This window comes from Myxocyprinus asiaticus, chromosome 11 (genome assembly GCF_019703515.2).
Source record: "Myxocyprinus asiaticus isolate MX2 ecotype Aquarium Trade chromosome 11, UBuf_Myxa_2, whole genome shotgun sequence".
In the NCBI taxonomy this organism is placed as follows: Eukaryota; Metazoa; Chordata; class Actinopteri; order Cypriniformes; family Catostomidae; genus Myxocyprinus; species Myxocyprinus asiaticus.
This window is the reverse complement of record NC_059354.1, coordinates 27264823-27286343: the sequence shown is the minus strand read 5'-3', so window position 1 is coordinate 27286343 and position 21521 is coordinate 27264823. Positions and strand designations below refer to the sequence as shown.

The 21521-nt window shown below is 40.7% G+C and overlaps 2 protein-coding genes across 5 annotated transcripts in view; one reads left to right on the top strand and one right to left on the bottom strand.

The window, feature by feature from the left end:
• LOC127448120 (rho GTPase-activating protein 15-like) overlaps positions 1-21521 on the top strand; it is a 63511-nt gene that overhangs the window by 11889 nt on the left and 30101 nt on the right. For all 4 annotated transcript variants that reach the window (XM_051710433.1, XM_051710431.1, XM_051710432.1 and 1 more), the window contains 6 exons: positions 9009-9107; positions 9551-9689; positions 11125-11247; positions 15852-15950; positions 16039-16116; positions 17185-17319. In XM_051710433.1, coding sequence (XP_051566393.1) covers positions 9009-9107; positions 9551-9689; positions 11125-11247; positions 15852-15950; positions 16039-16116; positions 17185-17319 — 673 coding nt within the window. The remainder of the gene's footprint in view (positions 1-9008; positions 9108-9550; positions 9690-11124; positions 11248-15851; positions 15951-16038; positions 16117-17184; positions 17320-21521) is intronic.
• The window catches only part of LOC127448118 (glycosyltransferase-like domain-containing protein 1), a 125966-nt gene continuing 110538 nt past the window's right edge, over positions 6094-21521 (bottom strand). Inside the window, exon 9 of the mRNA XM_051710429.1 lies at positions 6094-7384. Coding sequence (XP_051566389.1) covers positions 7330-7384 — 55 coding nt within the window. The 3' untranslated portion in view covers positions 6094-7329. The remainder of the gene's footprint in view (positions 7385-21521) is intronic.

Sequence of the window (21521 nt, the reverse complement as noted above, 5' to 3'; positions counted from 1 at the left end):
GACCTTACACGTTGTCAGATTACTAAGTATAATTGGTGTGAGAATGTGCATGTAAATACGCTCAGTGAAAGGACAAATTTACCTTTAGAAAATGTTGACCCTGAAGCTCAGCAGGTCAACACAAAAATATTTGTAAAAATTGGGAAAATGGAATGTGTACTTGCCTTCCCCCCATGGTGTAGACAAGATCCTTATGATGTTACTTCTTGGGAGTCACAATTTTATGTAATGTCACATTTATATGTGTATAATGTACATCATGTCACAACTTATCCAATAGTTCTAACAACAAAAAACGTGAGATTATGCCTGTAATGCTTTAAAAAGGTTATCATGGGACAACAAGGTATTTCATATTCACAGAATATGTCATCTATGTTCACAGTCACCCAAGCATATTGTTTTATTGCAGTATCATTTGTGGATTGACTAGACGTTGTGTAGTTTCAAGCACTTTGCCACTCAGATCTGGAATATATTACTGCACCTCTAAGCTTGCGAGCATGCAATCTTTTATCTCTTAAGACCACTTTGAAAGAGTGTTGGACGAAAGGTATTTGCAGTGCTTTCCCTTAGTGTATAAAGCTGCTTACACTGTATTGAGCATTAATTTCAGTATTCGTAACCAACAATATACTGTATATTCGGTAATAATCACGGGGTGAACGGAAGGATTTGAGATTCAGACAGCAGATTACAAAGGAGATTAGAGCAGCAAAATGACTCTCTCTTAGCAAGTACACACAATTTGCTACATCTCAGGACAAATAATAGACATTCTGGCCTGTAGTACTGTAGTAATGTCCTTTTTGTAAAGGGCAAGTTACGAAACATGAACACAACAAGATGCATGCATTCTCAAAAACAATTTTCAATAATATCGTGTACTTGATATGATTTTTCAAACTGTTTTCCTGGAGGGGTTGATGGAGGTGAAGAACACAGTATTGACCTGTTTCAGTGACATCACTTTCCCCCAGCAGCCACAATATTTGTGACCATCAGTGGGAAGAAACAATGACGTTCAATGGAAAAACTCCCATAAAACAATATCAAGAAAAGCATCAAAAAATGCCAAGTCCCAGGAGAAATGTAAACAGGTCTGAAGACAGCACAAATATTGCAAAATTTGACTTTTGCGGACATTTAAATATATTTCATCCACAATTCATCTCCGTACGCCAGTTGAGTCTGATGTGTGACCGGCGAGTTCACACGTCCAGCGGTGCATCACCGTAAACATCTCTCATTCAGAAGTTACAAATTGTTGTGTTGTTTTCTTTTCTGATTTAGTCACTTGTTACTAAACATCTGTGATGATCCCATCTTTATGAATGTAAGAGTTGCATTTAACTCATGAAGGATACACAGAAAGAGACCAACACTGTTGTGCTTTATATTCATTACAATGTGTTACAATTATGACATACCTTTATACAGTCTGGGTGTTATGAATAATGTCATCCTATGTGCATTTCCAGTTTAATTGTATCCGAATCGATGATGCTATAAATATAACTGACACCTGTACAGATAACTGACATGCCTGAATAAATGAGCAAAGACCCACAAGTGTTTTATTATCTGCTCTCCCCTTTCATCGCTGCTTGACTTTCATAAAATGAACTTTATTGAAAGAAAATTGCATTTTGGCTCTGGAAATTAATCTGGTAATTAAACCTTTTCAAGATTTATAAATAAACAAAACATTTGCCGGCTTTTTCACATCCCACAGCACAGTACAATGAAGGTATTTGGAATTTTGGAAATATGGAAATATGACATCACTTGAAACAGGTCAATAGGGGAGACAGGGTCTAGTTGTCACAATGGCTATACAGTATCTCAGTAACTATACGGTTTTGAGTTTAAAGTCCAACACAAATACAGTTTACCTAAATGTGTGTTTTCTTTAGCAATGATTTTGTCTGTTGGTTTCAAACACTGAGTTCAAAACCCTCTTAAATAATGGAATATGAATGGTTCAATTAACTAAACCTTTTTTCCTGGGCAATAATGTTTTTTTTTTTTTTTTTTTTTTTTTTTTGTGAACTTAAAAGTATGTGCCTTTATCAGAAATTGATAAATTTTATGATTGATATTATTTAATGTATCAAAATTATATAATGTTTTACCTTGACTTGAAATTCAGCACTTCAGTTGTGGAAGTTTTTTGAGTGTGCGTGTTACAAATCACTGTTTTAATCAAATCTACTGACCGTCTAATCCTTTACAAGAATAGCTCGCTCATTTAAAATTGCAGTCTAGAGAATGTAGGTTACAAAAGCAGTATTTCCTGCTCGTGAAACATTTTACAAAGATTTTGTTTTTATTATTATTATTTTTAATCTGGCCTCTGCAGTCAGAATCATTGAATTAAACATTGTGCGATACATCACACAAAGAATGCATCAGAGAATTCAATGGATCTTCCTCCATTCCCTCTGCATCTGCTTTTTTCTCTCGGCAGCCGATAGCTCTCTTACGCAGACCCATCTCAGGAGTTGTGCAAAATTGGAGATAATTAACCCTGCTATCTAACGCGCTTCAAAGTTGAGTTGTGTCTTTATGTAGCTTTCAATTTAATGTTTAATTTAACAGCAGAACACAAATGTTAAGTCGCAAATGGCATTCCGTCTTTGTACCGCTCTGCATAATTAAACATTAATGAACAGTCAAAGTGAAGCCCAGATATTCAAATTCCTCCTCATTAAACAGTTTGATTAAAAGTGTTGTGCTTTTATGATATACACTTTCCTATTTCCACTCACAAAACACAAAACATCCCACTAGTCCCAGTTTTCCAATCAGCTCCTCTGCCCCTTTGCTATTTTCATGACCAATAGTATTCCTTCACATTTACTCTGCGTTTAACATACAGAACTTTTGATTTACCAACTTTTATGGTAGTAACAGACAGCGTGGGTTTCAAATAAGATTGCTAATGTTAAATAATGAATGAGTTTTTTTTTGTTTTTTTTTGTGAAATATTATCATGTGAAAATCTTAACTCTGTTAAATGGCTCCAATCACTCCACGTTCATTTACTTCATGGACACAAACACAGTAAGGTACTACATACACTGACTTTATTTCCATAGACTCATACTTTTCTAACCCTGGGCATCAAGTCAAGTCATTTTTATTTGTATAGCGCTTTTCACAACACAGATTTTTTCAAAGCAGCTTTACAGAAAACGTCATTGTTACTTATGTAACCTCCGTTCCCTGATGGAGGGAACGAGATGTTGTGTCGATGTAGTGACACTAGGGGTCACTCTTGGGAGCCAGAGACACCTCTGGTCTTTGATAAAAGACCAATAAAAATTGGCGAGTGGTATTTGCATGCCACTCCCCCGGACATACGGGTATAAAAGGAGTTGGTATGCAACCACTCATTCAGGTTTTATGCTGAGGAGCTGATATAAGGTCTGGCCATTTCAGCGGGTAGTTCAGCATTGTGGCAGGAGGGACACAACATCTCGTTCCCTCCATCAGGGAACGGAGGTTACACAAGTAACCATGACGTTCCCTATCTGTCACTCACTCAACGTTGTGTCGAAGTAGTGACACTAGGGGTCCCTATACGAAACGGCACAATTGGCTGAACTGTGTTACGTGAACTGGTGGTGTGTGACGGGCAGACTACTGTGTGCAATCATAGCCAGCACACCAGGTCGACCCATAACCTCCCCCAACATAGTTATGAGTGTTGAACGGCCCTTTTTGGGGACAAGTCGACTACCCAAGAGATAGAGACAGGCTTAACCCAGTTGTGGCCTCTTTTCCCCTTATCTTATTTCCACTCACTGCCAGGTCTAGTCAGGGGGTGTCCCTCCCAAGGGGAAGACACAGCGGAGACCACACCTCACCCAAATAGAGGGGGGGATATTTAAGTGGAAGGATATGTCACATGGTCTTTCCAACCATGTGGAGTGTCTTCAAGGTAGATCCTGCCCAATGGGGGAGGAGTTACTACAAACATGGAGACTGGGGCAGAAGGGCTCTGCCCAAGGAAGACGCAGTTTGCCAACAGGGAAACAAATTAGCGGAAGATATATATCGCATGGGGTTAGCCTTAAAGGGAACCGCCACATGCGGAGCACCTACCCCAGAACAGGACTCTTAGTTAACACGTGTACTGGGCCGGCAGCGAATCTCTCCGAAAACTCGACTGCCACAGGGCTCAGAGGAAGTCAACCAGGGAACAAACTTGTGAACACTACTAGGAATTAATGGCGCACGTCTTCAGCTCAAAAGGAGGTGGAAGCCACTATGTGCAAGCGATACACCCAGCTGGCTATCCCGGGCTTATCCGCTTGTGTTGCGTGCCACTACCTGGGACAAAACCGGTTCCACTCGGAGGTTATAGAACCTTGCAAAGGTGTTGGGTGCTGCCCAGCCCGCTGCTCTGCAAATGTCTGTTAGAGAGGCACCCCTGGCTAGGGCCCAGGAAGCTGCTACACCCCTGGTAGAATGGGCTCGTAGCCCTACCGGGGGCGGCATGTCCTGGCCATGTTATGCCATAGTTATGGCATCAATGAGCCAGTGGGTGATCCTCTGCTTGGAGACAGCACTTCCTTTCCGCTGTGCACCAAAGCAAACAAAGAGCTGCTCAGAGACTCTAAAGCTCTGCGTGCGATCCAAATAGATGCATAAAGCGTGCACCGGACACAGCAACAACAGGGCTGGGTCTGCCTCCTCCTGGGTCAGCGCTTGCAGGTTCACCACCTGGTCCCTAAAAGGGGTGGTGGGAACCTTGGGCACATAGCCCGGTCGGGGTCTCAGGATCAAGTGAGAGTAACCCGGACCGAACTCCAGGCATATTTCGCTGACAGAGAATGCTTGCAGGTCTCCTACCCTCTTGATGGAAGTGAGCGCAGTCAGGAGGGCAGTCTTTAAGGAGAGTGCCTTAAGCTCAGCTGATTGCAAAGGCTCAAAGGGGGCTCTCTATAGACCCTGAAGAACTACAGAGAGGTCCCATGAGGGAACAAGGCGCGGTCTGGAGGGATTCAGCCTCCTGGCACCTCTTAGGAACCTGATGATTAGGTCGTGCTGCCCTAAGGACTTACCGTCGACTGCGTCGTGGTGTGCTGCTATGGAGGCAACGTACACCTTCAAGGTGGAAGGGGACAGCCTCCCTTCCAACCTCTCCTGCAGGAAGGAAAGCACTGATCTGACTGCGCATCTTTTGGGGGTCTTCCCATCGGGAAGAACACCACTTAGCGAACAGATGCCACTTAAAGGCATACAGGCGCCTTATAGAGGGGGCACTAGCCTGAGTGATCATGTCTACCACCGCAGGTGGTGACGCCGTGAGACGAGCCGACGAACTCATCCGGAAGCCCGATTGGGGCAGACAAGCGTGCTGGGGAATGGGAGGTCCGTGGGGGGAAACCCGGCGGAGACGATCCCATTGGGGTCCCCAAATCACCCCCAGTGCTAGCCGCACTGGCCTCATACCCGTAGGTAGAAGGACCAAGGTGGGGAGCCACCAAGGCTTACGAAAGCAAGCCGCGACCACAACATTGCCATGATCATGTTCTCGCAATAAGAACATGAACCATCCACAAACGCTGCCTCCGTGTGGGTCGCGCCCAGACATGAAAGACAGCGATCATGACCATCCGAAGTTGAGAGATAACGACCGCAACCAGGAATAACACACAATCGGAAAGCCATCTTTAAAAAGATGCGTCTTTAAAAAGACGTTCTGTGTGTGCCGCTCTTTTAGAGAAATATATACTCTTTTAGAAGAAAAAAGCTCTTTCAGAAAATATACTCTCTTGTTTTCTGCCGAAGCACCCAGGGGCGTTCTCTGCAGTGCACCAGTGCAGAGGAGGGAGAAGCCGCTGAAATGTGCCGTCAGATCCAGCAGAGGTGAATGAACAGTAGGATTCAGCTCAATGAGCATGACCGTTCGGCTCCGAAGAGAAAATCTGAATGAGTGGTTGCATACCAGCTCCTTTTATACCCGTATGTCCGGGGGAGTGGCATGCAAATACCACTCGCCAATTTTCATTGGCCTTTTATCAAAGACCAGAGGTGTCTCGGGCTCCCAAGAGTGACCCCTAGTGTCACTACATCGACACAACGTCGAGTGAGTGACAGATAGGGAACCATGCTTTAACAGACAATGAAACGGTAATATCTATAAAGTATTAGAGTCATCATTGTGTAATTTGATTAAATATGATTGCAAATTGTGTATAAAAATAAATAATTAAATAATAATTGTAATTAGGTCATTTCAGTGAGGTTCGTTGGGGCCCATCCTAAATCCAAGTTTCAGGCAGTGGCATATGAATTAGCTGATGTCTTACATAGCATCAGTTCATCCTCTGAAGTCCATTGTAAAAGACTGAAGTGATGTCTGGCTAGCATCATCACTCAGCGACACATAGCAGTGGAGTCCGACACCAAGCAGGAATGGAGCTGGATTTGGCCGGCTCTGGTAACCTCAGGATATCAATCCCGGGGTTGAGACAGGGAAAGAAATAGAATAATATTAGCATAGATGCCATTCAAATATTGCAGAGTTATAGATTATGAGAAATATTTCTGAGAAATGTTTCTGGTTCCGGCAGACCTAACTAAGGCAGCCTAATTGTGAGTTGAAGGATAAATTAGGTGTATGCCTGGCTAAATAGATGAGTCTTTAGTCTAGACATAAACTGAGTGAGTGTGTTTGCATCCGGGAACAGTGTTAGGGAGACTATTCTATAGTTTAGGAGCCAAATAAGAAAAGGATCTACCTCCTTTTGTGGATTTTGATATTCTAGGAACTATTAACAGGCCATAATTGTGTGATCGTAATGAACGTGATGAAATATAACGTGTCAGAAGGTCATTTAAGTACTGTGGAGCCAGACCATTCAAAGCTTTGTATGTAGTTAACAGAATTTTTAAATTAATGTGAAATTTAACAGGTAGCCAATGTAATGATGACAGAATGGGGCTAATATGATCATATTTCTTGGTTCTAGTCAGCACTCTGGCAGCTGCATTTTGAACCAAGTTTATTTATTGAACTTGCAGTACATCCTCCCAGTAATGCATTACAATAATCTAGTCTTGAGGTCATGAATGCATGAATTAGTTTTTCAGCATCAGCAACAGAGAGCATGTGTCGTAATTTAGCAATATTTCTGAGGTGGAAGAATGCTGTTCTACCACATCACCACATGCAGACATAGTGAAACACGGAATAAATTATGAGATCTGTTCCAAAGGGGCAATGGTGAATAGGACAATGGGTAGTTTAAGTGAGATTATTATCATTTTTCAGAAACAGAGGGAGCAGAACTTATGACTCACCAGCTGATGTTCTCAGATGATCACCGAGAAATCAAAGACCAATGCGATGTTTGCTTCACATGATGCACTATTTTGAAAGAAATACAAAATGTGTTTTAGTTTAACTTAATAGTGTTTCAAAGCGAAACCAGCCTTAATAAATTCAACACCAAAGCTCTATTTAAATTATTTGATACACTGCGTGCTGGGTTGTGAAACATTATCACAGAGCTTTGTTTCAAAGTTGAATGACAGTACATCAGTAGATAAGACACTATGTTCTTTTAATTTTGAATGTCTGAAAAAAAAAGAAAAAAAAAAAATCTGTTGAATCTGCATAAAAGATAATGGATATTGCACGAGCTTCACACATTATATGACAGCAAGACCAGAAAGAGATGTGAAACTGTCATCTGAAAGTTTCTGATGACCTGCAGCATGAATATCCTTCATTACAGTGGAGATGTTTCACCCGTTCAAACCGCCAATGAGGACGCCAACAAGTCCACCCCACTATAAACTATTACTGTCATGTCCGCAGGCAGCCTCCAGGAAACACAAAGCTTCAGAACAAACATGCTCTCTCGGATGTTCCATTCTGAAGAACAGAGGGATGGCAAACACACTCTGACAAGAATTGTGCCCCTAACCATTCCCTCTATATTCACTCCATCCCCAAAGAGACTGCTTGATTCCCCCTGCCACCCTCTGTCAAAGTCAGAAAAGTCTGTTTTAAATGGGCGAAAACTTTGGACGTCAATGTGGAGCGACTGTATGGGGGGAGAAATCTATTCTGTGATACAGTCTGGTATTTTAAGAGACTGGCCACTCTAAAATGATTTTAAGTTTTAGAAATATGCAATGTCAGCTCTCTTTAAAATAACAAGTATCTGTTCAGTGCAATGGTATTTGACAAGTCTGACCTTAGCGTTGGTGTTTGCATGTACTTTTCAGGGAAGGCCACTTATACTATGCGACTGTGCCATGTAGAGTTATGCCAGTCTAGAGAAATAAGTCTTATGTTTAGTTAGGAATCAAATTAATAGTCTTGTCAAAAAGCTTATAATGTCTGAAATATATCAGTTCAAAGCAAAATCTCTTACTTTGTTTGTTTGTGCAATTGTATACCAGAGATCTACCTTCTCCACACAGTGCATATTATTGATTTTGCATTGGTATTTTAATTTTTGTCCAAACTCAACAAAATATTTTATTGCTTGTTTATATTTATGTTATGTCTATTGTAATAGAAAAATATATTGGCTTTATATTGGAAGAAAAAGTTAAAGGGATAGTTCACCCAAAAATAAAAATTCTCTCATACTTTACTCACCCTCATGGCATCCCATATGTGTATGACTTTTAGATTTTTAGAAGAATATCTCAGCTCTATAGGTCCATACAATACAAGTGAATGGGTGCCACAATTTTGAAGCTCTAAAATTTTCTTTTTTCTGTGAACTAAACAATGGTAATGGCAAAAATGGGAAATATTTCTCTGAAAAGGGACAAATAAATTCTATTCTATTCTATTCTGTTCTATTCTAGGGAATATTTTATTATGATTGTGATATAGTACACTGTGCTTGCTTTAATTATTTATACACTAGTCTTATGTTATTGGCAGATGACTGTTAACACAAAGCTTGCTGGCTGTGTGTGTTTGAATGTCGCTTCTTAGCTTCCTTTTCAGCCTTCTTTTTCCCCAACAGATAACCACTCCCACCGGTCATGAATTTTTGCTGCAGGCAGATCACTTTCCAACCATCTGTAAATGGCATGATGCCATCAAAAAAGCAGTAGACAGTCTGGTAAGTAATTTTCTTAGAGAAACAAGTCCTGTAATCCATTTAATTCAAAATGGCAGTCATATTAGCTGCTGTTTCTAACAGTGAAGCCTGGTATCACTGCAATTTGTTATCGTCATTTCACTGTAGATGGAGTTTAGTATGTTTTTTTCCACTCAGTGCTAAAGAGGCACAGTTTATTTTCTTTCTGTTTACATACACTAGAATACAATTCTTTGTATGCTTTTTTACATAATTTAGGCCACATAACCTGTACTGACCTGGAATGGAAGGTCAGTTTTTTGCAGCCATGATTGTTATAAAGGAATTGTTAAGTAAATGTTTGGATACATTAATAATGCAATACTAGCCAAGCAACTGACACTGGTTTAAATACTTCAATGGTATTTTTGGATGTTATTTCTGCATCTAAATGATTATTGCTTTTATATCATGTTTTGTTGTAGTCGAGTGGAGCTGGAGGCCAGAGCTATGCTAGACCAACCCTACAGAGGTCCAACAGTACAGAATGTTTGTCAAGACCAACCGGTGATCCGCCTAAACCCAAACCAAAAGAGCCCAAATCTGAACACAGACGCTCCATCAGTGAGTAACGTGTGTGTGACAGAGAGAAAATGAGTGTGTGTGTGTGTGTGTGTGTGAGAGAGAGAGAGAGAGAGAGAGAGAGAGAGAGAGAGAGAGAGAGAGAGAGAAAGGTGATAACTGGCAATCAACACAGAGACTTTAGAAACAGTGACTGTGTCAGGGTTGCAGCTTTGCTTTACCACTGTTTAATACATTAATGAGTTTGCAGTACAGATGAGACAATCTGTTGCCCCTTCCATCTCTTTATAAGTGAATCTCACAAAACCTGTCAAGAACATGTCCAGATTGCAAAAAAGAAAATAAATTATGTTTATAAATATTATTACACACATTCTCATTACAGTAATACCAAAAAAAAAAGACATAAATGTCCTAATTTAATTTGTATTAAAACATATTAAAAAGTATTTCTACATAAATTTTACAATTTGTTGTACTGCCTTTTTTCAATCTAATAATACTGCATTTCAATAATGATATTCTGATGAGAACTACAATTGAGAATAATAAAAATAATTTTTTAAAAATTACGTCAAAATTAAATGTCCGTACACATTGTGCTTAGTTGTCAAGAAAATAATTTCACAATGTAGCAAAAAATTATGATAGTCCTAAAAATAGGAGTTTTTTTTTTTTTTTTTTTTTTTTTGCCCTTTTGGTTCTGGGCTGAAATGTGACCTGGAAAATGTTTTTGTAAAATCCCTCCTTTGAGGCATTGATGATCACTTCCTCCTCTAAGCTGTTAGCATCATACGCTCAACAGGAAATACAGCTGCACTTTGACCAAACACAGTTTTGTTACTGTTAAAACAACATGCCCTTCTGTAATAGAGGTGACTACTGTTATAAAATGCAGACACATTTGCTCATCTTATTACATCATTTACCATATGAGACAGAGACTGGTACACTGAACATGCTATAAATTTGACTGAATTTCAGACAATATGCAGCTGTTCTAAATTCCAGTGAGAGGTTGAGTCAGACTGAGTCAGTCTGCTCACTGTCAATCATTATTATAAATTACAAGTGACTTGACAAGCTCCAAACGCCTCTGTCAATGGTAATTGCAGCATTTTCTGCCCTGAATGAGTATCAGAAAGAATTCATTTGCTACTGTACTGAATACTAGTCAGTAGCTCCAGCTCTTGCTATTCACATACTAATCACTGGACTCGAGAAGTTGGTGTAATATTGACACTAACATTGGCCAGAATCAATAAATAAATGTTGCGAAATGAGATATTCCCTTACACAGGAGAATATTTTACATAAGTAGCTCTGTTCTGGGGTGCTTGCCATGTTTTGAAACAATGTGGAAAAAGGAGATTGCCTTATTTGCATGAGGAGGACTGGCACAAAGACACCCTCAAAAGAATGTAGCAAGTGTTCAGTGACAATATTGTTCCTGTGTCTCTTGTGATGCCCTGTGCAGTGTTCAAGCTGAATTACAGCGCCTCCGACAACGCAGACAAGAATGGAGTCAAGAACAGACTGAAGAAATTCATTTCCAGACGGCCCTCTATGAAAACGCTGCAGGAAAAAGGCCTTATTAAAGGTGAAGGAAAGATTTGCCATATGTCTTCCATAAATTCATGCAGTGTTTTCCAGTTTTTCTTTTATGTTTAGATTAACATTTACTTAATTATATGTAATGTTGTAAGGACACTTTTTAGCTTCTGCTCTTCCTTCAATATGCTCAAGTTCAAAATAACCAGACAAGGTGGCTATTTGATTATCATGGGCCAGAAAATGAGCAAATCAGAGCTGGGCCTGATTCACTGTGGTTTTTTTCCCCCTTTTAATCTGCTACTACACTATGGTTTAACAATTGCTTGAGAAAACAGTAAAATGGTACTTGTATTATAATAGATATCATTTAGCATTATCATTAAAATTAATAAAATTACATTTACAATGATTCACTTTTAAACTAAAAAAAGTTTGATTGGATGGAAATAGAAAAGAATGTTGTATTATGGAGAATTTCTGTCTGGAGTCTTTACATTTGAACGTATGTTCTGCTACAAGTGTGATCCACACAAATGAACAAACCTTACACATGTTACTTTGCCTTCTGTTAAAAGTAACATCTCGGTTACTGTCGTAACCTCCATTCCCTGAGACATTGTGTCGATGTAGTGACACAAGGGGTCGCTCTTGAGAGCCCCGATCACCTTAGATCTTTAAGAAAGGGCCAATGAGAATTGGCTAGTGGACTTTGCATGCTACTCCCTAGGACATACGGGTATAAAAGGGAGCTGGAATGCAGGATTCATTCAGGTTTTGTGCCGAGGAGCCGAGACACGGTCCCGGCCATTTCAGCGGCTAGTACAGCGTTGGGGCAAGAGGGACACAACGTCTTGTTCCCTCCATCAGGGACCGGATGTTCCGAAATGTAACCGAGACGTTCCCCTTCTGTCACTCACTCGACATTGTGTCGATGTAGTGACACTAGGGGTCCCTATGGAAAAACGCCACAACAGCTGAACCGTGTTACGTGAACTGCCGATGCAGGTGCAAGCAAGCTGCTGCGTGCGTAATAGCAGGTGCATCAGACTGCACGTAACCTCCCCCAACGCCCCAAAAGACGTCATGTAGTTCCCCACTTCCCTGAGGGGGGGGGAAGCGATGTAACTAGCATGGGAGCAGGCCGCGCCAGCCGCAGCCTTTTCTCTCTATGTTTTCTCTCCACAGAGTATTCGATTCAGCTGGGGCCATCTAACGCTATCATACACATCGGGGAAGGTGTTCTTTTCCTTTCTTATTCTTTCAGGGGGAAAAGACCCCACGGAGACCACATCCTGCCCAAAAGGGGAGGTCAACATGTGGAAATACGACACATGGGCTCAGCAGCCACACATGGAAGAGGCGCGGTGGTAGGTCCCGCCACGAATGGGGGGGGGGGGGGAGGGGACTCTACAAACACAGCGACTGAGGGCAGAGAGAGCAAAGGGAGACACGGGTCCACCGACAGGGAGACCGTACCGTGGAATATACATCACAGGGGTTACCGGAGTAATCGGCACCTGTGGAGCACCTATCCCAGTACAGGGCATATTAGACCCCGTAGTGGGGCTGGCTGCGAACTCCTCCACCGAGTTCGCAAACCATAGGGCTAAGGAAGAAGGACATCCAGGGTCCACGATTTCATGAACTCGACTGGGGGTAAAAGTGCACGTTTTTGCCTCAGGGGAGGGGAAAGGTGCTATACACAAGTGATACACCCGGCCAGCTGTTCCGTATTACCAAACTCTACCTGTTCGTACCTGAAAGAACACGGGACGAAACCGCCTCAACCCGGAGATTGTAAAATCTCATGAAAGTACTGGGTGTTGCAGATGTCTGCTAGAGAGGTGCCATTGGCCAGTGCCCATGAGGACGCCACACTCCTTGTAGAGTGTGCTCGAACCTGCAAGGGGGCGGGCACGGCCTGGGTCTGGTAGGCCAATGCAATGGTGTCCACGATCCAGTGGGAAAGCCTCTGTTTGGAGACGGCGTTCCCTTTCCGCTGTCCACCAAAGCAGACAAAGAGCTGCTCAGAGCATCTAAAGCTCTGCGTGCGATCCAAGTAGGTGCGCAAAGCATGCACCAGACACAGCAACGACAGGGCTGGGTCTGCCTCCTCTCAGGGCAGCACTTGCAGGTTCACCACCTGAAGAACCCAAGAACCCAGGAACCAATCATCAAGCCGCGAGCGCTCAGGGGAGGCTGGAGGGTTCCAGTCCATCCCGATACTCGCGGCGGCCCGGGCAAGCATGGCGGTCAGCTCTGCGTCAGCCTCAGACTGGGCGGGCAGACCCGAAGGTGGCAGCCCAGTCGAGTCCTCGGCATCCGACATCGCTAGTGCGCTCTCCGATGCAGCAATCAAAGACTCATCCTGCTCACGGGCCCCGAAAGAGACGTCAAGCCAGCCATGAGGCGGGCTGGTCTCATTTCGGAACCGGGAGCAAACGAGCGTGCTGGGGAACGGGAGGTCGGCGGGGTATTACCCAGCGAGACCGCGGCCATTGAACTCCCCAAATCTCCTCCAGCGCCAGCCGGGCTGGCCTCACACCCATGGGTAGAAGGCACAGCGCAGGGGTTGGCTAGAGTGGCTTTCCCTTGGAAGAAGGAAAGCTGCAACCGCAACATTGCCATGGTCATATCCTCACAATGAGAACATAAACCATCCACAAACGCTGCCTCAGTGTGATCGCTGCCCAGACATGTGAGCACCCGTGGCCTTCGGAGGCGGAGAGATAACGACCGCATCCAGGAATCGCACAAAGACGGAAAGGCATTTTTAAAAAGACGCGTCTTTAAAAAGACGTTCTACGTCAATGTGTGTGCTCTAATAGAGAAAATATACTCTTTAGCAGGAATATACACTCTTTTAGCGCTGTCTAAGCGCCCAGGGGCGAAATCTGCACTCGTCGTGCAGAAGGAGAGAAAGCCACTGGAAATGCACCATATATCCAACAGCATACGCTTCTTAAGAGGTGAATAGACCAGCAGTAGTATTCAGGTCACTGATAGTACAACCGCTTGGCTCCGAAGAAAAAATCTGAATGAATCCTGCATTCCAGCTCCCTTTTATACCCGTATGTCCGGGGGAGTGGCATGCAAATTCCACTCTCCAATTCTCATTGGCCTTTTCTCAAAGATCTGAGGTGATCGGAGCTCTCAAGAGCGACCCCTAGTGTCACTACATCGACACAACGTCGAGTGAGTGACAGAAGGGGAACTGAATGTGTTAAGCCATTAAATATATAAAAAAAAAGATAAAATAAAATAAAATAATAATTTGACAGCCTAATATTTTTAAAGCCACAACTTCTTAGGTTTATAGGTTTAACAAAACAAAATCTTTCCAAACACCCTTGGAATCTGCTTTAGTAAACCATAATTGCATTAACACCGCTCATTGCAATCTTTCAGTGACAAAGTCATTTAATAATCTCAATTGAGATGATCACAGAAAAAGTCTTATTCAGTGAACAACTTTGCTAGGAAAAACTGTTGCAGCCCAGTTTATAGTTATAATTATATGCACATAATAACCGGTTACATATTACATGAAGACATATGAATGTGCAATGTTCACATTAGTTTGAACTCTACATGTTTCTATATTAAACAAAATTGTGACCTAGTTTTAAAAAAAAAAACAGACATTATTTTTCCTTTTTACTGTACACCATATTAATAAGCAACCCCTGACGCCAATACTTAAAGACTGTAACTAATTTATTCCATTCATGGCATACACCAAACATAACATTAAAATATATTTTAAGCATATTTGGAACCCTCGGATGAAGGTAATGATATCTTTAATATTCTCTGGTGTCGAAAAAGGCCCTTTAATAGAATATCTGTAGGGGTAAATGGGAGATCAAAGAGGACAATATTGAAGGAATGAATAAAACTACTGTAGGATTAACACAATAGTGCAGGTGGCCCCTAACGCAGCTATCGCTGGCAGAGCTCCAAGGCAAGCTTGCACGCTAAACACATCACAAAATTAGGATCCTTCCATACTGTACTGGATCTTTTTAATAGTAATTTATTTCGAAATGCCCCTCCCGCACAGTATTTCTCTAGGAAACCTTCTGAATACACATTTGTATGCAAAGGTGGCTTGCTTGCAGTCATTTATGCATTTAGCACATCGCTGCTGCACCCCACAGCCCCTCCACCCCGCTCCTCGCGGATGCTGAAATGAGAGCAGGACATCTTTGATGTTCCAGAAGCCTATGGGACAGCTCGCCTGGTCCTATATTAGCCAACTGATGAGGACACTCACTGACTCCATGCACCTCTACACTGATAACTGTAGTTTTGTTCAGTATGGAGCATTATGATCTTTTGTGGGCCATTATTGAACCACACCAACACATTTCATGATGTGTTTCATCTGTGAAATTCAAATAAGTATGGGGTAACTCTAATGAACTACATGCACTTAATCTGTAATTACTTTTATGGAGCAGCATGTAATTACACATTGCAATTATTATTTCTACATTAATTAATTACATTAACGAAACCTACATTATACATGGAAACTGTGATGTAAACCAAATCCTGCTATACTTTAATATGTTTGTTATATAAATGTTTATATAATATAAATACTTATGTAAATACATATTTTCAATGACATTTCTTTTTCCTAAGACCGAGTGTTCGGATGTCATATACTGACCCTGTGCGAGAGACAAGGGACCACAGTGCCCAGATTTGTCAAATTGTGCGTGGAGCAGGTGGAGAAACGAGGTATGATTTGAACAGATGATCCTTGTAAAATGAACTGTCATGTTTTCATCACATGCCAGTCTGACTTGACTTTATCTCATCCTCATAGGCCTGGTGGCTGATGGAATATACAGGGTGAGTGGCAATTTGGCCACTATCCAAAAACTACGCTTCCTAGTTGACCAAGGTAATATAAGTTCAGTCTGTGATTGGTTATATATCTTGGGGAGTTTTTCCTTGCCATTATCACCTTTTGGATTTCTCACTGTGGGGTTAAATTTAGTTCACCCAAAAATAAAAATTCTCTCATCATTTACTCACCCGTGTCTGACTTTCTTTCTTCACCAGAACACATTTGAAGAAAAATATAAAAATATCTTAGCTCTGTAGGTCCTTAGCTCTGCAACTGAATGGAGATTTCTCTTTTGAAGCTCCAAAAATCACAGAGAGTCAGCATAAACATCATCAATACGACTCCAGCTGTTAAATTAATGTCTTCTAAAGCAACACGATTGCTTCTGATGCAAAAAAGAACAATATTTAAGTACTTTTTTACTCTAAATCATCGCATCCGGTCAGCAGTGGTATCATATCGCTTTAGAAGACATTAATTTAATTTTTGGAGTCGTATGGATGACGTTTATGCTGACTGTGATTTTTGGAACTTCAAAAGTCTGATCACCATCCACTTGCATTTTAAGGACCTACTGAGCTAATATATTTTTCTATTTTTCTTCAAATGTGTTCTGCTAAAGAGAGAATGTCAAACACACCTGGGATATCATGAAGGTGAGTATATGATGAGAGAATTTGAATTTTTGGAATAGTTTTGCCTTTAATAAGGCGCTATTCTTTATAAAGCTGCTTTGGAGCACAATACCTTGTGAAAAGCATTATTCAAATGAATAAAATTGAAATTGAATAGGTTTGAAGGCCAACACTTTTAGATCACTTTCTTGATGATATCACTATTCATCTAAACAAAGCGCATTCTTATGCTAGTGATTTTAAAGGCTTGTGTACAGTTTGCTTAAAGATATGAAGTGGTTACTTTGTATTAAGTGCCACAAATTGTTTGAAAAGTATTTTCAATAGGGTTTGATGTACAGTCAAAATGCAGTCAGGACAATGTGGTCCATTCTCAAGGGGCATATTAACGTTGACATAATGATTAGCATTTTTTAATTTCCTCATCAAATGACTGTTGTTCTAATTTTCTCTGTTGGCTTCTCTGACTATGCCTCTTTTTCCCCAGAGGAGGAGCTTGACTTGGGCGACAGCCAATGGGAGGACATCCATGTCATCACCGGAGCGCTAAAGATGTTTTTCCGCGAGCTGCCAGAGCCCCTGTTTCCCTTTCGCTTTTTCGAACTGTTTGTGGAAGCCATTAGTAAGTATGGAAATCAGTTACAATATAAGCAAATCAGTTATACTGTTACACATTTTTGGGATTAGAACCTTAAAATGGACAATAAAGGAATTATTAATTACCTTGCCCAGATATGTGAGACTTCAGAATACCCATAATGTTCTCAAGTATTCCACTGCAACATCTACAAGATATTTCCACTCATGGTTTACAGCTTAGCTTGACCCAGTCCTCCTAACTGTAAGCCATGGATGGCTAAACCATTCGCCACTCTTGGGCAGAGCAGGATATTTGGGATTGACCCTCGCAAGCATTCTAGTATATCTGACAGCCAAAAGGGGTCGCTCTTTGACAGGAAGGTGGTGAGATCATTCAAACTGCCTGTTTGGGGAATGGGGGAATTTCTCAGGCCAGGGGGCAAAGTCAGGGCCTGTGGTCCAGACAGCAACTGTCACTAGATCGGCCTTAGTGTCACAAGTAAGCTCCCTCCAGCAGCACAGAGTAAACTCTGGGCCTCATCTCAACAGTCCAACTGACGCCAGTGTGTTTCTCTTGGGCAATCAACCCTTTTCCAAGGCATACACTTTATGAAATATATGTATGTACCTTTGTGCTTAAAAAAAAACATTCGTCTCACACATTTGTTTTATGACTTGTTTTGTTTCTGAAACCTTGTTCGGCTAAAACCAAACACTGTCATATTAGAAGCCGTGTGATCTGTGTGACCACAGTGGTGATAAACTATGATCTAAACCGTACACTGGAATGTAAAATGACAAACAATTCCAAAATAGAGAGGGTAGCATGCATTGTTGTCACATTTTAGGCAGGGAATGGAGAGCATGGGGAAAACAATGTTAAATGGAAATAATAAAGTGCAAATAACCATATAATTGAGTAGTTATGACAGCAAAATAAATAGGATTATCGATGTCCAAAATGGAGGAGAAAACACTTTCCATATTCAATCAATAAACTCTACAGTATTTTGTAGCAAATTCAGCTGTCAGTTTGTTGCTAGCCAAATTAGACAGATGCCAGCATTGTCAGGCTGTGTGACATGCCCTCACCCTTAAATAACATGAACAAAACTATGCAAGAAAAAAAAAAATAAAATATGACCCAGACAGTTCCATTTGCCAAAAAGTATGATTTTGCTAACCAATTAGCATGCTAACCTTGCATAGCATGTGGTTTGCTGTGAGCATGAAATATTCTAAATTCAAGAGACAAGTACAAACCAAAATTTTTCTTTTTCAGCCTGTCAAATTTCTATTGTATCATATGATCGGGCGTATGCAGTTTATTGAAATATTTAAAAAGTTTCAATGTTTGAGGTTAAGGACATTTGTACGGTAAAAATTTTGGTACTTTGTTGGATCGCCATTTGATATCCAGTGTAAAATATGGGTCCTAAAGCAAAACCATTTAAAAACCACTGGTATAGAGAACACCATGGCCCTGATTTACTAAAGGTTTTTGAGTATAAAAATGTGTAAACTTGATAGCACGCTAAAAAAAGGTCAAAGAAGATCTACTAATTTAGTCTTTTAAAGGCTGTCTTTCGGATGCCAGAATAGCACGTCTTGGCAATTTTTGCGTGTTTCCCAGAAATGCATATGCAATTTAGAGGCGTGCCTCCAAATGCACATAATAAAGGGCGGTCTAGATGCAAATTAATCAAATTGCAACCGCAAAGTGATTTATCAAGCCTGAAATTCATTTAAGAACCGGAAACAACGAGAGCAAATTAATAAGCATGAAAGGTAGGTATTAATCTGATTTGCACTGTGCATCATTCTGTCATTGTGACAAAAAGGAGACTTTGAAAACAGTTAAATAGAACACTCTTTATTGATACACATAAATGTGAAATTAATTTAATACTCATGAAAAAACTGTTTTATTCTATTATTTTAAAACTCATAACTGACAACATCATAAGCCTACTAACAATTAATGCCCAAATTATGTCATAGTTTAATGTTTTAAACATTGTTTCTAACTGCCAAAATATTGCGAAATATTTGAAGGGGTGGTTCTTTCCAGTACTCGAAGCAGGCCGATACGCACCTGTACACGGAACAGGTTTCATCTTGATCCCGTGAAATGAGCAGGGAGCGCAAGTTCTGTACCGTGCAGCTTCCCGTGTCTCTCTCTCATGCACAGCTAACTTTGCCATGGTCAAGATTATAGTGGTTTGAAATTCAGATTTCATTTATGTATACATCAGTGGTGCGATGGCTTAACGTGTACATAATATAGTATTTTCTTTGTGAAATATGAACATTTCAAGTGAAGAGTGTCATGCATTCTCATCAACTACTCTTACACTTGTTAAATAGCAGGGATTTTATGACGATATCATACATAAACATATAAATGCCATATTGAATAAAAATGGTATTTAGTGAGAGCTGTACTTTTGCATTTAGTGCAAGTACCACACGCAAAAGTCTGCATGGAGGGTGTGTCCAACATATTTGCACGTGTATTTCTTTGCATGATTTTTCTTAGTATATTACCCACAAAACGCCAATGATGTGCACACGCAATTTCATAGATTGTACAAGCAAATTAGCACCCATTATTTGAGATCTTAGTAAATCGGTGCCCATGAGCGTAACATTCTATTTTAGGAGGTAAAACAGTAAAATCCCACTTCCAAATATAATTAGATTTTTACTAGTTTGTTTAAATCAATGAATGTTTCATATTCTCTGCATCTGGAGATATGGTCTACCAAAATGCCAGTTCATGTATTACTATTCAGCTCACTATAATAATGGCAGGAATATAATTATGAATACAACGCCTCAGTTTTGCCCCACTGGAAAAATACATGTGTGGGACAGAACGGGAACAGGCCTGGGGTGATTTTGTAATTTGATAATAAATATTTACTTGCGCCGCATGTAGGCCAGAGTACCGCAAACTACTTGTATCCAATTAATCAGTAGATGAGCCTGTTCCTTTACAGATAGTGTTTAGACAACTAATTATTGCCAATTATATAAAAAGCTCCTAATAGCAGGAGGTATAATTAGCTCAACAAGCAACATGTCCCTCCAAAACAGAGGGTATGTTGGTAACAGCATACCATTTTACTTGTTTTACAGTTGATGACCTACTACATTTACAAAATGTGCAGTATACAAGAGCACACTGGGCACTGTTTCACACACAGTTTAGTGCACTCAACTTGAAGTATTTGGTCATGATCTTTTTCCTGGCTTTATTTGATTGCGCTGCCAAGAGTTAAATGGATAGTTCATCCAAAAATGTAAATTCTGCCATCCTTTACTCATTCGCATATTGTTCTGAACGTGAATGACTCTTTCTGGAGTGCAACACAAAAGAACATTTAGGCAAAATTGTAGCCTCAGTCACCATTCAATTTCTTTGCATTTTTTTCACATATAATAAAAGTGAATGATGACTGAGGCTGTCATTCTGTCTAACATCTCCTTTTGTGTTCCATGGAAAAAATAAATTCAACATAAGAGTGGGTGACTGACAGATTTTTCATTGGTGGGGGAACTATCCTTTTAAGCTCTGTCCTTTCTGTGAGAAAAGGCTGCTACTCTAGAACATTTGCACTGTAGACTTGGGAAATGAAACTTGTTGGCACAAATGTTCAATTTCGATTATGTAGTCTACTCAGATCCTTCCCTGCCTGTAATATTGACATGGCTTAATGAACCAGAGCTCATCTTACATTTCATTTACCGTAACAGCCCAACATCCAGTTTCATTTATCTTACTAGGCCACCGAAAGGCATTTTCAGGGAATCCTGATAATAATTGAGTGGCTCAGGTCATCGGTAATGGGGTAGTTGACAAAAATGCTTTTGGAAAGTTGAAATTCCTGCAGTGTGGCTATTCTACTATCCTGTCATCGTACAAATGCAAAACACAGCAACTACGACAGAAAACAGGTTTTAAACTGTGATCTTGTGACAAACATGTTTGTCATAATTATGCTTCAATTTTATTTATTTATTTATTTATTTTTCCCTTTTTCCTCCCCAATTTGGAATGCCCAATTCCCAATGCACTCTAAGTCCTTGTGGTGGCGTAGTGACACACCTCAATCTGGGTGGCGGAGGATGAATCTCAGTTGCCTCTGCATCTGAGACTGTCAATCCACACATTTTATCACGTGGCTTCTTGAGCGTGTTACCACGGAGACATAGCAAGTGTGGAGGCCTCACGCTATTCTC